The following is a 16,606-nucleotide window of genomic DNA, read 5'->3' on the forward strand; positions in this document are numbered from 1 at the left end:
ATCCAATTTAAACACGAGCTGAAGATGCATAACCTGAGCCGACTGAGCCAAAATCATCACATCAAAAATGGCCGGATTCCATCCAACTATGATTCTAGTACCTTTGTCACAACAACCACCATTCGAAGTCCAATCCCACGAGCGAAACACGGACTTACACACACTCGCCAAATTAGCCACATTTACATGGGACTCTAAAATAGCACACAAACTCAACTTATAATCCTTCACAGCCTGCCGAACCTCCATTTGTTTAAGCGGGCGGTTCAACCCCCTTATATTCCAAACCGCGAGACTAATCATCAGCAACTACCTGAGAAGGAGTGCTTGCCCCTTGTTTGCTCTGTTTCTTTCGCGTCCCTTGCTGCATAAAAACATCCATTTCATTATATACTTCTTCAACCTCATCCTCCGAATCCTCCAGGCCCGTAGCCGTAGATTTCTTGCTTGTACCTTCCCCCGAATCAACTTGGTTTAACACATCAAAAGGGTTATTCAGTTTAATAGGCAACGAAGAAGACCCGTTATGACCTTTCGGCTGAGGTTTTGAAACCACCAGCCGATATTCGAATTTGCTTTTCTGTTTGTTCACCGGAATACCCATTTTTCTAGCGACTTTCTTTCCATGAACTTCAGTATACCCATCCTGATCAACAACCGGAACCTTTTTCATTTGCGTATTCTTTTGAATATTACGATTTGGCACATCCTTCCTAACAATTTTCACCGTCCTTTTTGGACACGTATCAACCGCATGACCAAAAACACAACATGTAGGGCAACGGTGCGGACTCCATTCATATTCCACATACATAGTTTCTTTAATAAAACCCTCCCCTTCCGGTTCAGGTATCGCCATAGTAATCTCTTCACGAAACTCCTTATCAGCTGAAATTTCCACCAACGCTCTAGCATAGCTGCTACGGCCCCACGAATCGGTACACATAGAAGTTGTAAACGAATCCAGCATCTTTGGCTCCCCGATTGTTGTAGCTATCAGACTAAGGCCATCTTCCGTGTATGCCGCAATAGGAACCTCATGAATTTTAACCCAAACCTGCACCTTCTTAACTTCTTTCTTCTCTAGCTTGGTCGTAGGAGTCCATGTGTTAAGGAACAACGGTTGCGACCTGATAATCCACGGCCCATCTTTGAGGACATTCAACATCCCACCTTCATCGTTAAACTTAAAGAAGAAGAAACCATTGGCATTCATCATCGACTTCTGCAATCCATACTTCTTCCAATTAACCTTAACAAAATAATCAACAACCGGGAAGGCAACCAGGTCCCCTAAAAAATACCCGTAAATAGTGTTAGACAATTTCTTCTGCACGGTTCGGACGGATTCTTTGGGGAGGACGACGTCACATCCTTCATGCACAGCCGAACTAGCCAACGAACGGAAGTTAACTATCTGAACACTACTGGCTGCGACCGAATCCGCATAAGACTTAGGGGTAGAACTACTTCCCTGACCAGCAAAAGATCCCTGAAAAACATGAGCAGCCCTAGAATCAACCGGATTGATTGTTACCCCTTTACCAGCCGAATTAGGGTTTGCTTGGGACGCTCCCATTGCCGCCGCATAATTCACTCCACATGCAGGATCAGCATGCAATTCTACCGGTTTAGATATTTCAAGCAAACCATCAATAACCGAACTAGTATTAGTTGAGTACATACCCCTCCTAGGAATCCGATTATTGCCCTCAATATTTGTCACTCGCAACCCAATACCACGAACCGGTGGTGACTTCTCTTCCGTCCCCGGAGTGACACCCTCCTGCAACGGGTGTTGACCATCACTTCTACCCTCTATGCACAACAAATCACCAGAAAACAAATAACTTCCAGCCGCAACGAACAAAAACAGAAAACCCTAATCCTGAAACCCTAGAGCCGTATCTCAATCCTTAACACATTAACCCAGAGTATCAATCTAGCTAAGTTAAACTCAGTTAACCGCGACCAATAACAACCAGATTAATAAGCCAGAATCTCTAACACAGCATCTATGGCGGCGATTGAAAAAAGAAACGAAAAAACCCTACCTTCAGATTGATTACTATTGCTAACGAGTTCGTTATAGAGATTGGAAGAAACAACTTCTAATCACAGACTGTTATACAAACGAATCTCAAAGAAAAGTTAGGGTTTCATGGTGAGCAAGAAATCGCCCAGGAGAGAGGGAGGGTTCTTTTACTAACATTCACTTAATCCAAGGTAATTGTTTAATGGTTATTTGTTGTTAATCATTGATTGTTGATTCATGCAAAAACCCTAGTTCTTCATATGATGGTTCTGTGTTTTTGATCAATTCTGATTTATTGTGAAATGGTTATGATTAGTTGTGTAATCAATTGCCTGATGTTAAGATGCATGATGTGTTAGAACTGTTGATTGTTGTTTTGATTACTGCAATGCAAATGTATGAAATTAGGGTTCTTGATCGTATGTGTAACTGTTCCATTGATTCTGTAAGCTAGTTTTGGAAATCACGTAAGTTGTAACTCAGAGATTAAGTGTCAGAGTTTTATGGATAACAAATAGTCTGAGTTTTGATTCAATTCTATATGATCCGAACTTTTGTTAAACAAGCATGATCCGAGTTTGTGAATAAGAGACAAGGTCCGACTTTATGCCTCATATATAAGTCCGACTTTCTGCTTTATGTATGAGTCCGAGTTCTATGCTTTACATGATGTCCGAATTCTTGCTAAGTATGGGGGTCCGAACTTTAAAGAGGATGCTAGTCCGAATTTTGTACAAGTATTATGGAGTCCGACTTTCACATAAGACCTTGAGTCCGAGTTTTTAGATGGTGCTCACTTATCCGAGTTTTAAGAGGGGGTTGTTGGTCCGATGTTTTAATATTCCATATGTGTGGTCCGAGTATTATGATTTAACTATGGTCCGAATTTGTGATCTAAAGAATAGTCCGAATTATAGTATGATACCATGTCCGACTTTTGTTAAGAGGCTTTGGTCCGAGTTTTTGTTATAGGGGATGTTGTCCGAATTCTTGTGATGCTTGATACATAGTCCGACTTTTTGAAGGTGATATACATAGTCCGAGTTTTTAAGGGGGTTGTTTGGTTCCGAATTTTAGTAATATGGGTGGTCTGAGCTTTGTGATGCTTGAAAAGTCTGAGTTTACTAAGTACGAACACTTGCATGCTACTGTACATTACTGTATATAACTGTATGTTATTGTATGTTGCTGGATGATATCGTATGTGTGAACAATCTTTCTCATATCATTCTGTACACAATTATCACACAGAACACAGTTACTTGGATACCAAAGACTTGTAAACCCTAATTGAATATAAACACTTACATCGAGTTATGTGCAATGTACCTTAGGTCGTGTGTAACGGACCTAACTATTAATTAACACTAGAAGCAATAACATACCGAGCAAACCAAGGTGAGTTCACACTCTTACCAAGGCATGGGATTCCCGGGGTTTGGGAATGGGATTGAATGAATGAGATTGAATAGATACCTGTACTTACACTGTTACTAGACTATCTACCATCGTCCTCGGATGCGCAGGACACATACGTAAAACCTACGTATACTTGTACTCATCACTGTCCTCAGGTTGCGAAGGACACTCACGTAAAACCTACGTGAACTTATACTCACTACTGCCTCGGTTGTGTCAGGCACTTACGTAAAACCTACGTAAACCCCCGCGTACCCCTGTCCTCAGTTGTGAAGGACACTTACGTAAATCCTACGTAAACTTTGTACGTACTACTGTTCTCGGGTTAAGGAGAACACTTATGGTTACAAATAGTCTAGTGTATATGCAAACATGGCAAGCCCCTACCAATAGAACATACTATCGGCCCAGTAGAGCCACACGTTACAAACGAACTTACTATTACGAACTTACTTTCTGTGAACTCGCTCAAGTAGTTGTTGACTCTCTGTTACATGCCTTGCAGGTCGTTAGGTATACATGGAGCTTGCACTGGGAGGCGCGGTCGTTGTGGACAAGGATCGCAAATGCTTGATTTAGACATTATGACATTACATACTTTATTTATGAATGGGCTTTTACTCATACGCTTCCGCTAAACTTTGTTATTACACTTATGTTTTGGAACACCTTTCATATGGATTGGTTTGGTTAAATGACAATTACTTTTACTATTTACGTTGTTCTATATGATTGGTGGCTTGATCCTGGTCAGTCATGCTCCCAAGCGGTGATACTCCGCGTGTGGATTTTGGGGGTGTGACAGATTGGTATCAGAGCCATTGGTTATAGAGAACTTAGTTTTAATAAGGGAAAAACGTTTTTATTAAAACCAGACTATAACAAGTACAGTGCTCAACGATCCACAACGACGCCTCGCTACGTGCAAGACTCAACATCCTAGGTAATAAGGTTTATGTTTATTGCCTACATGCTAGAATTACATAGAACTTTGCTCGTGGTATGCTTAGATTACATTGCCTACTATTTGTTATTGCTTGAGAACACTTGTGTGCTTACACTCTTCTGTCATCGCACTATTCGCGAACCTTTCTCACTTATGTTGCCTTTGATGTGAAGATCAATGGCCGGACGTATTAATTTGACTCAAGCCCAGTTGACGGCTCTTATCAACGAACAAGTTGCTGCGGCACTTGCAGCTGCACACGCAGGAGGTATACCCTGCAGTCGTAACTCGCACTAGGATCTTTAGATCCTACATTCCTAAATCAACTCTTGTTTCTAACCTTGTCCTATTCTTACACATTAGGTCAACCCGCTCAGCAACCTGTTTGCACTTTCAAGAATTTCATGGACTGTCGTCCAAGCACGTTCAGTGGAACGGAGGGAGCAGTGGGACTCCTCCATTGGTTCGAAAAGCTCGAGTCGGTATTTGAGATGTGTGAATGCCCTGAGGCTCGCAGGGTAAAATACGCCACTGGTACTTTAGAAGGGATTGCGCTAACTTGGTGGAATGCGCAAGTCCAACTTTTGGGATTGGCAGCTGCTAACGCCACTCCCTGGAATGATTTCAAGGAACTGATTAAACGGGAATACTGCACACGCGACGACATCCACAACTTAGAAGTGGAGTTCTTTCATTTGAAGATGACTGGGTCAGAAATTGAGGCTTATACTAAAAGGTCAAACGAGCTGGCCGTTCTGTGTCCAACTATGGTGGACCCTCCTATTAGACGTATTGAGCTGTATCTCAAAGGGTTGGCACCAGAAATTCAGAGCCATGTGACATCGGCTAATCTTGACAATATCCAGGCTATTCAACGCCTTGCTCATCGCCTCACGGATCAGGCAGTGGAACAAAACAAGCTGCCTAAACGTATCAGCGCTACTCCTACCGTTACCACTTCTGCTACTCATGCTACTCCCAGTGACAACAAGAGGAAATGGGAGGGGGATTCCAGCAAGGGGTCAGCTTCAGTTCAGTCTCAAGTTCAGCAACGGAAGACTGACAACTATCAGAGCCCTAGTCAGCAATCTTCGGGCAGTCACAGGCAGGGCGGATATCGAGGGAACCTCCCAAGGTGTAACAACTGTAACAGACACCACAGTGGTCAGTGTAACAAGGGACGCTGTCAGAGGTGCCTCAAGATGGGTCATGAGGCCAAGGATTGTAGGAGCCCACGGCCTGCGAATCAGAATCAGCAGCAGCAGCAGCAAGCACAGCAGAATCAGCAACAGGGCAACAAGGGATGTTTTCATTGTAGCGCTGAAGGTCACTTCAAAAGACACTGCCCCCAGTTAAACCGAAACCAGAACAACAACAACAACAACAATAACCAGGGCAATGGGAACAACAACAACGGGGGAAACAACAATGATGGGAACAACGGTGCTAGGGGTCGAGCATTTGTGCTGGGGCAAGGTGATGCCAGGAACGATCCCAACGTAGTTATGGGTAAGTTAGCCAAATGTTAAAACGTGTACCAACTCCCCTAAACACCAAACATGTCGTAGAGTTAGCGAATGGTAAGAGTCTAGAGGCCACACACATAGTTCAGGGTTGTAATCTTATCCTCGCTGGTCAGACTTTCACCATCGACCTCATTCCTATAGTTCTGGGTAGTTTTGACATTGTCATTGGTATGGATTGGTTATCCAAGCAGCAAGCAGAGATCCTATGTAAGGAGAAGATCATTCGTATTCCTCTTTCTGGTAAAGAACCTCTCGAGGTTCAAGGCGACAAGAGTGGTGCTGTGGTTGGCATCATCTCCTTCCTGAAGGCTCAGAAATGTTTGCGAAAGGGTCACACTGCCATTTTGGCACTAGTTACTGATGCATCAACGAAAGAGAAAAGAATAGAGGATATCCCAGTTGTACGCGAATTTCCTCAAGTGTTTCCTGAAGATTTACCTGGTCTACCGCCTCATCGCCAGGTCGAGTTTCAAGTCGAGCTAGCTCCAGGAGCAGCACCAATAGCCCGCGCACCGTATCGTTTAGCTCCAACTGAACTGGAGGAACTGTCAAAGCAACTGCAAGAGCTCTTGGATAAGGGCTTTATTCGTCCTAGCTCTTCGCCTTTGGGAGCTCCAGTGTTATTCGTGAAAAAGAAAGACGGTACATTCAGGATGTGCATCGATTACCGCGAACTGAAAAAGGTTACAGTGAAGAACCGCTATCCTCTTCCTCGTATTGACGACTTATTCGACCAATTGCAAGGGTCGAGCTATTACTCCAAGATTGATCTGAGGTCAGGTTACCATCAGCTGAGAGTCCGGGATGAGGACGTCTCCAAAACAGCTTTCAGAACTCGCTACGGCCACTACGAGTTTCTAGTCATGCCATTCGGGCTAACGAACACACCGGCAGTCTTCATGGATCTTATGAACAGGGTGTGCAAGCCTTATTTAGACAAGTTCGTGATTGTTTTCATCGACGACATTCTGATCTACTCCAAGAGTCAGGAGAAACACGAGCAGCATCTACGACTTATCTTGGAACTCCTTCGAAAGGAACAACTGTACGCCAAGTTTTCAAAATGCGACTTCTGGCTTCGTGAAGTCCACTTCCTAGGCCATGTGGTAAACAAGGATGGGATTCATGTCGATCCATCCAAGATAGATTCGATCAGGAACTGGCCTGCACCGCGTACACCAACGGAAATACGCCAATTCTTGGGTTTGGCGGGTTATTACAGACGGTTCATCAAAGACTTCTCCAAGATCGCACAGCCGCTTACTTTGTTGACACAGAAAGGTGTTACCTATCGTTGGGGTAATACACAAGAAACGACTTTTCAGTACCTAAAGGATAGGCTATGCAGCGCACCTATTCTCTCATTGCCAGAGGGCACGGATGATTTTGTGGTCTATTGCGATGCGTCAATTCAGGGTCTTGGTTGTGTATTGATGCAAAGGGATAAAGTCATTGCCTACGCTTCGCGGCAACTTAAAGTTCATGAACGAAATTACACGACGCACGATTTAGAGCTGGGAGCTGTTGTTTTCGCACTTAAGATATGGCGACACTACCTGTACGGTACCAAGTGCACTATTTACACCGATCACAGGAGTCTCGAGCATATCTTCAAGCAGAAGGAATTGAACATGCGTTGATGTGTGTAAAATGCAACATATAAATAACATCAAATAAGGCATAAAACGAACCCTTTTTAAGTACTAATGTTGGAAAAAGAGTGTTTTTGTCTTCCTTTTGTATTTTCAGGATGAAATGAGCTCAAATTCACAAAAGAAGCAAAAAGACAGCTAATTTTAACATAAATACAAGAAAAGGAATAAAAGTAGACTGCCCGAACCCTCAACGGCATCCTCCCAAGCAAAGAAGAGAAAACAGAAGCCTGAACACGCCCCATGCTCAGCCAGCACGGGGCCGTGCCCAAGAAGCAGCAGAAAAGACAAACCTGTAGAAGCTTCTATTGCCCACCACGGGGCCGTGTCCAGTGAGCACGGTGTCACACCCCCAAAATCCACCTGCGGAGTATCACCGCTTGGGAGCGTGACTGACCAGGATCAAGCCACCAATCATATTGAACATGCATATAGTATTAAGTAAGATAAAAGAAAACCATCCGTTCAATACCAAAGGTGTTCAAAACATGTTATTGTTTTAAAGTGTAGCGGAAGCATAGTAATAATCCAACAATAGTAAATAGTTCAAATGTTATAATAGTTCAGCATAGAAACCACGAATCCTTGTCCACAACGACCCGCTTCTCCAGTGCAAGCTCCAAGTACCTAACGATCTGCAAGGCATGTAACAGAATGGTCAACAAACTAGTTGAGCGAGTTCACAGTAAGTGAATGTGTAACAGTAAATAACAGGTGGCTCTACAGGGCCGATAGTAAGTTGTGCCGGTGGGGGCTTCCCATGTTAAGTGACCACTAGACTGTTCGTATTATTATCCCTGTTCTTCGTCCGAGAACAGAAGTGTGTATAAAGTGTGCGTAGGTTTTACGCACGTATCCTTCGTAACCTGAGGATAGAAATAAGTAATGCGTACACGTAGGTTTTACGTGCGTATCCTTCGTAACCGAGGATAGAATGGCATGTGAACCCGTAGGTGTTATCCCAACCTACGTAACCGTCCTGACATCCGAGGACATGATAGGTGACAGTCTAGTAAAGCATATGTACGTTCCTTTCAATAACAACCTTTAACCCATTCCCACAACCCGGGAATCCCATGCCTTAGTAGGAGTGTGAACTCACCTTGGTTTGCTCGGTATGCTAGGTTATGCACTCACAAGTAATTAATCACGTCCTAGTGTATGCACGTATAACAAATCAGTTCATGTTCGCAATGATTCGCATGCAATACAATGTTCACGTAACAGTCAGTTTGTACGTCGGCGCACACGTACCATTTCCTAGTTACTCATCAGCTAGTGCACACAATTACAAATGTAAACATTCATCATCAAGCATGGCATGTCAAATAGTTCATGTATACATTCCATCCTTCGAAGGATGTTTATAATTGCTACTATCCTTCGATCCACTGCTAACTTTCGACACATCAGTGATCTTTCGACACTTACAAGTTTTCACAGTTATCTTTCGGACTAGTTGGTATGTTTCGTACCATCAGTCATCTTTCGACCTAAAGTATCTTTCGGTCAACTTAATTATGTTTCGGTCATATCTATCCTTCGGTCAATGCTATGTTTCGACTACAAGCATCTTTCGACACTACCTATGTTTCGACAAACAGTATCTTTCGATCAATCAACAGTTACGTTTTCACAATCAGTTACGTTTTCACAGGAACAGCAACCCTAATCATCTATACAGCCGTCATCATCATCATTACCAAATCATCAGAATCATTTAGCACATCTAATCATAACGCAATCATCCAGAAATCATTGTCTAGCATGAACCTAGTTTAAACGTATCACGAAACCGGTTAACGCACATTAACACATCATCAAACCCTATGTGAAATCTATATCGATATTCCATCGTATTCAAAATCATAATATTCAGGCATGTATCAGTTCAGGTTACATCAACAATCAAGAACACACTACACGTGAACACATACGCATAAACGAACGATCGAATCAAATAGATTTTACTAACCGAAATGAGGGTTTGGTCGCAAGGGTCTCCTGTGGTTACTAGCTTGCCGTCACAGTTTGGAGAGCTCTAGGGTTGGGAATATGATAGAAAATGACAGCCGGTACATGTTGATACGTACTTATACGTATTACAGAAATGGGCCAAGCCCATTGGAAGGACTGGGCCGAAACATATCGAAGGATATGTTTCGTGCTCGAAGGATATGTTTCGGGGTCGAAGGTTATCCTTCGTGGTCCTTCGAATCCTTCGAACTACATGTCATCCTTCGAGGGCTAGGTTAAAGTTAATATTATAATAATAACAATTCTAATATTATTTTCTATCACCACAAATAGTAACATATAGGCAAAACGACAATATATTCTATTAACACACAACTCGTATAATTCAAGTCCACAATCCAACAACTAAACAGTCAAAGTCAAAGTCAACGCGCAATAAATGCGAAAGTGAAAGTCAAACACTCGAGTTGTCACATTATCCCCAACTTAAAAGAAATTTCGTCCCGAAATTTGGTACGCACTTACTGAGGAAGCTAGGTATCGTTCACTGGTTTTCCTGGGGTGTCACATCATCCCCCCGTTGATTTGGAATTTCGTCCCGAAATTCAGTAGTAGTAGCTTCAGTCTCAGAAGTGGATACATTGGTTCCGAATAGCTGGGGGTACTTTTCTTTCATCTGGTCTTCGCGTTCCCATGTATACTCCGGGCCACGCTGGGAGTTCCAACGAACTCGAACAAGAGGGATTCTCTTGTGTTTGAGGACCTTAACATCCCGGTCCGTGATTTCAACTGGTTCCTCGACGAACTGCAACCGCTCGTCGATAGTGAGTTCCTTAAAAGGAACTATAAGGGTCTCATCTGACAGGCACTTCTTCAGATTTGACACGTGAAATACATTGTGAACTGCACCGAGTTCAGGAGGTAGGTTTAATCTGTAGGCTACCTTGCCAATCTTTTCTAAGATTTCGAATGGTCCGACGTACCGCGGATTCAGTTTGCCTCTTTTACCAAAACGAACCACACCCTTCCAGGGTGAAACTTTTAATAAAACCCGGTCCCCGACCTCAAATTCCAATGGCTTTCTACGCTTGTCCGCGTAGGCTTTCTGACGGTCGCGCGCTGCCGCCATGCGTTGTCGTATCTGTGCTATCTTTTCTGTGGCGTCCACAACAATATCTGGACCCGTAATCTGACTATCCCCCACCTCTGCCCAACAGAGAGGTGACCGGCATTTACGTCCGTACAATGCCTCGAATGGAGCGGCTTGAATGCTGGTATGGTAGCTATTATTGTATGAGAACTCCACCAAAGGGAGGTGCTTTTCCCAGCCGTTGCCGAAATCGATAACACACGCTCGAAGCATGTCTTCTAGAGTTTGAATAGTTCGCTCAGACTGCCCATCTGTCTGAGGATGATATGCTGTGCTCATGTCTAATCGTGAGCCGAAAGATTTGTGCATCGCTTGCCAAAGCTCTGACGTGAATCGTGCATCGCGATCCGAAATAATAGAGGTGGGCACTCCGTGCCTCGAAACAACTTCTTTCATGTAGATGTCTGCTAGGGTAGAAAACTTATCCTTTTCTTTGATAGCCAAGAAGTGAGCAGACTTTGTGAGTCGATCAACGACCACCCAGATAGTGTCATTCCCACGCTGGGATCTAGGTAGGCCAGTAACAAAATCCATGGAAATTTGCTCCCATTTCCATTGTGGTATTTCTGGTTGCTGAAGTAGGCCTGATGGTTTCTGGTACTCGATTTTAACCCTTGCACAAGTTAAACACTTGCCGACGTAAGTTGCGATAAGAGCTTTCATGTTTGGCCACCAATAAGTTGTTCTGATATCGTGGTACATCTTATCCGACCCTGGATGTACCGAGTAGCGAGACTTGTGCGCTTCATCCATCACAAGTTCGCGTAAACCGCCATACAGTGGGACCCAAATACGCCCCGTTACATAGTAGGCGCCGTCTTCCTTTTGTTCCATTTGTTGCCTTGTACCGCGCAAGGCTTCAGCCTTGACGTTTTCGGGTTTTAGTGCTTCTATCTGAGCTGCTCGTATCTGTGCAGGAAGACTGGACTGAATGGTAAGCTGTAGCGCTCGCACGCGCTTAGGTAGAGAGTCTTTCCGACTGAGGGCATCAGCCACAACATTGGCCTTGCCTGGATGATACTTGATGGCGCATTCGTAGTCGTTCAGAAGTTCAACCCATCTTCGTTGACGCATATTCAAATCCTTTTGCTTAAGAATATGCTCGAGACTCCTGTGATCGGTGTAAATCGTGCACTTGGTACCGTACAGGTAGTGTCGCCATATCTTAAGCGCGAAAACAACAGCTCCCAGCTCTAAATCGTGCGTCGTGTAGTTCCGTTCATGAACCTTGAGTTGCCGAGAGGCGTAAGCAATAACCTTATCCCGCTGCATCAATACACAACCAAGCCCCTGTATCGATGCGTCACAATAAACCACGAAGTCATCTGTGCCCTCTGGCAATGAAAGAATAGGTGCGCTGCAAAGCCTATCCTTTAAGTACTGAAAAGCGGTCTCCTGTGCATTACCCCATCTGTAAACGACACCTTTCTGTGTAAGCATAGTGAGTGGTTGCGCGATCTTTGAGAAGTCTTTAATAAATCGCCTGTAGTAACCCGCCAAACCCAAGAATTGGCGTATTTCTGTCGGTGTACGCGGTGCTGGCCAGTTTCTGATCGAATCAACCTTGGATGGATCGACATGAATCCCATCCTTGTTTACCACATGGCCTAAGAAGTGGACTTCACGAAGCCAGAAGTCGCATTTTGAAAACTTTGCGTACAGTTGCTCGTTTCGAAGAAGTTCCAAGATAACGCGTAAGTGCTGCTCGTGCTCCTCCTGACTCTTGGAGTAAATCAAAATGTCGTCGATGAAAACGATGACGAACTTGTCGAGATACGGCTTGCACACCCTGTTCATAAGATCCATGAAGACTGCAGGTGCGTTTGTAAGCCCGAATGGCATGACCAGAAACTCGTAGTGACCATAACGAGTTCTGAAAGCAGTTTTGGAGACGTCCTCATCCCGGACTCTCAGTTGATGATACCCTGACCTTAAATCGATCTTGGAATAGTAACACGACCCTTGCAACTGGTCGAATAAGTCATCTATGCGTGGAAGAGGATAACGGTTCTTCACCGTCACCTTGTTGAGTTCACGGTAGTCGATGCACATCCTGAACGTACCGTCTTTCTTCTTCACAAATAACACTGGAGCTCCCCAAGGCGAAGAGCTTGGACGAATAAAGCCCTTTTCCAAGAGCTCTTGCAGCTGCTTCGACAGTTCTTCCAGTTCGGTTGGAGCTAAACGATATGGTGCGCGGGCTATTGGCGCTGCTCCAGGTGCCAATTCGATCTGAAACTCGACTTGACGATGAGGCGGTAAGCCTGGTAAATCTTCAGGAAACACCTGAGGGAAGTCACGTACAACTGGGATATCCTCCAGCTTCTTTTCCTTTGCTGATGCATCGGTAACGAGAGCCAGAATGGCAGTATGCCCCTTTCGTAAACATTTCTGCGCCTTCAAGTAAGAGATGATGCCAACCACAGCACCACTCTTGTCGCCCTGAACTTCGAGAGGTTCTTGACTGGAGCGAGGAATACGAATAACTTTTTCCTTGCATAAGATCTCTGCGTGATGTTGAGATAACCAATCCATGCCGATGACGACGTCGAAGCTACCCAAGACTATGGGTATAAGATCAATCGTGAAAGTCTGACCCGCTAGAACAATGCTACAACCCTTGACTACCTGTGTGGCTTCTACACTTTTACCATTGGCTAGTTCTACGACGTGTTTGGTGTCTAGGGGTGTTGGTGTACGTTTTAATAATTTACCCATTTTCAGTGACATATAACTTGTATCAGCACCCGGATCAAATAAGACAGTAACATAAATATCGTCGAGAAGAAACTTACCCATAACCACATTGGGATCATTCACTGCATCTCCTCGACCCAACACAAATGCTCGACCACGAGCTTCATTGCCGTTGTTGTTGTTGTTGCCCCCATTATTGTTGTTATGGTTCCCGTTGCCCTGATGGTTGTTGTTGCGGTTCTGGTTCAACTGTGGGCAATCGCGTTTGAAGTGACCTTCAGCCCCACACTTATAACACCCCCTGTTGCCCTGTTGCTGATTCTGCTGATTCTGTGGAGCTGGTTGCTGAGGCTGCTGATTCTGATTTGCAGGGCGAGCGCTTCTACAATCTTTGGCCTCGTGACCCATCTTTAAACACCTTTGACAACGGCCCTTATTGCACTGGCCGCTGTGATGCCTGTTGCAGTTGTTACACTTTGGAAGGTTTCCTCGATACCCTCCCTGTCTGTGGCTGCTCGATGAGTGCTGACTGGGACTTTGGTAACTATCCATCTTTCGCTGCTGAGACTGTGACTGTACCGATGCTGATCCCTTGCTAGAATCCCCCTCCCATTTTCTCTTACTTTCGCTGGGAGTAGCAAGTGTAGTAGTAGCAGTAGCGGTAGCACTGATACGCTTTGGCAGTTTGCCCTGGTCTACTGCCTGATCTGTGATGCGATGAGCGAGACGCTGGATTTCCTGGATGTTGTTGAGGTTAGCCGAGGTAACGTGGCTCTGAATCTCTGACGCGAGCCCCTTGAGATACAACTCAATTCGCTTGTATGGAGGGTCCACCATAGTTGGACATAACACAGCCAACTCATTCGATCTTTTGGTGTAAGCTTCGATTTCCGAACCAACCATTTTCAAGTTATACAACTCGTCCTCCAACTTGTGAATGTCTTCTCTAGTGCAGTATTCCCTCTTGATCAGTTCTTTGAATTCATTCCAGGGTGTGGCGTTAGCAGCTGCCAACCCTAAGATCTGCACTTGTGCGTTCCACCAAGTGAGCGCAATCCCTTCAAGTGTGCCAGTGGCGAACTTCACCCTGCGAGCCTCAGGGCATTCACACATTTCGAAAACCGACTCGAGCTTTTCAAACCAGTGGAGGAGTCCAACTGCCCCCTCCGTGCCACTGAACGAGCTAGGACGACAGTCCATAAAATTCTTGAATGTGCACCCAGGTTGTTGCTGAGCGGGTTGACCTATTGTGTACGAACAGGGCAAAGTTAAGTACAAGAATTAATGTAGGATCTAAAGATCCTAGTGTCTATATTGCAGGGTGTACTACCTGCTTGGGCGGCTGCAACTGCCGCAGCAACGAGAGCCTCTAGCTGGGCTTGAGTCATGGTAATTCGTGCGGCCATTGATCTTCACATCAAAGGCAACATAAGTGAGAAAGGTTCGCGAATAGTGCGATGACAGAAGAGTGTAAGCACATAAGTATTCTCAAGCAATAACAAGTTGTGAGCAAGGTAATGTAAGCATACTACGAGCAAAGTTCTATGCAAATTCTAGCATGTAGGCAATAAACATAAACCTTATTACCTAGGGAGTTGAGTCTTGCACGTGGAGCGAAGCGTCGTTGTGGATCGTTGAGAGCACTGTTCTGGTTATAGTCTGGTTTTAATAAAAACGTTTTCCCATATTAAAACCAAGTTCTCTATAACCAATGGCTCTGATACCAATCTGTCACACCCCCAAAATCCACCTGCGGAGTATCACCGCTTGGGAGCGTGACTGACCAGGATCAAGCCACCAATCATATTGAACATGCATATAGTATTAAGTAAGATAAAAGAAAACCATCCGTTCAATACCAAAGGTGTTCAAAACATGTTATTGTTTTAAAGTGTAGCGGAAGCATAGTAATAATCCAACAATAGTAAATAGTTCAAATGTTATAATAGTTCAGCATAGAAACCACGAATCCTTGTCCACAACGACCCGCTTCTCCAGTGCAAGCTCCAAGTACCTAACGATCTGCAAGGCATGTAACAGAATGGTCAACAAACTAGTTGAGCGAGTTCACAGTAAGTGAATGTGTAACAGTAAATAACAGGTGGCTCTACAGGGCCGATAGTAAGTTGTGCTGGTGGGGGCTTCCCATGTTAAGTGACCACTAGACTGTTCGTATTATTATCCCTGTTCTTCGTCCGAGAACAGAAGTGTGTATAAAGTGTGCGTAGGTTTTACGCACGTATCCTTCGTAACCTGAGGATAGAAATAAGTAATGCGTACACGTAGGTTTTACGTGCGTATCCTTCGTAACCGAGGATAGAATGGCATGTGAACCCGTAGGTGTTATCCCAACCTACGTAACCGTCCTGACATCCGAGGACATGATAGGTGACAGTCTAGTAAAGCATATGTACGTTCCTTTCAATAACAACCTTTAACCCATTCCCACAACCCGGGAATCCCATGCCTTAGTAGGAGTGTGAACTCACCTTGGTTTGCTCGGTATGCTAGGTTATGCACTCACAAGTAATTAATCACGTCCTAGTGTATGCACGTATAACAAATCAGTTCATGTTCGCAATGATTCGCATGCAATACAATGTTCACGTAACAGTCAGTTTGTACGTCGGCGCACACGTACCATTTCCTAGTTACTCATCAGCTAGTGCACACAATTACAAATGTAAACATTCATCATCAAGCATGGCATGTCAAATAGTTCATGTATACATTCCATCCTTCGAAGGATGTTTATAATTGCTACTATCCTTCGATCCACTGCTAACTTTCGACACATCAGTGATCTTTCGACACTTACAAGTTTTCACAGTTATCTTTCGGACTAGTTGGTATGTTTCGTACCATCAGTCATCTTTCGACCTAAAGTATCTTTCGGTCAACTTAATTATGTTTCGGTCATATCTATCCTTCGGTCAATGCTATGTTTCGACTACAAGCATCTTTCGACACTACCTATGTTTCGACAAACAGTATCTTTCGATCAATCAACAGTTACGTTTTCACAATCAGTTACGTTTTCACAGGAACAGCAACCCTAATCATCTATACAGCCGTCATCATCATCATTACCAAATCATCAGAATCATTTAGCACATCTAATCATAACGCAATCATCCAGAAATCATTGTCTAGCATGAACCTAGTTTAAACGTATCACGAAACCGGTTAACGCACATTAACACA

At 44.2% G+C, this 16,606-nt stretch overlaps 1 protein-coding gene across 1 annotated transcript; it reads right to left on the reverse strand.

Moving 5' to 3' along the window:
* Positions 1 to 295: 295 nt before the first annotated feature.
* Positions 296 to 1,684, reverse strand: LOC110931616. Its single transcript, XM_022175002.1, has one exon. It carries the CDS (start codon positions 1,682 to 1,684, stop codon positions 296 to 298), a length of 1,389 nt encoding a protein of 462 aa, XP_022030694.1.
* Positions 1,685 to 16,606: the final 14,922 nt, after the last annotated feature.

Source organism: Helianthus annuus, chromosome 3 (genome assembly GCF_002127325.2).
Source record: "Helianthus annuus cultivar XRQ/B chromosome 3, HanXRQr2.0-SUNRISE, whole genome shotgun sequence".
Classification (NCBI taxonomy): Eukaryota; Viridiplantae; Streptophyta; class Magnoliopsida; order Asterales; family Asteraceae; genus Helianthus; species Helianthus annuus.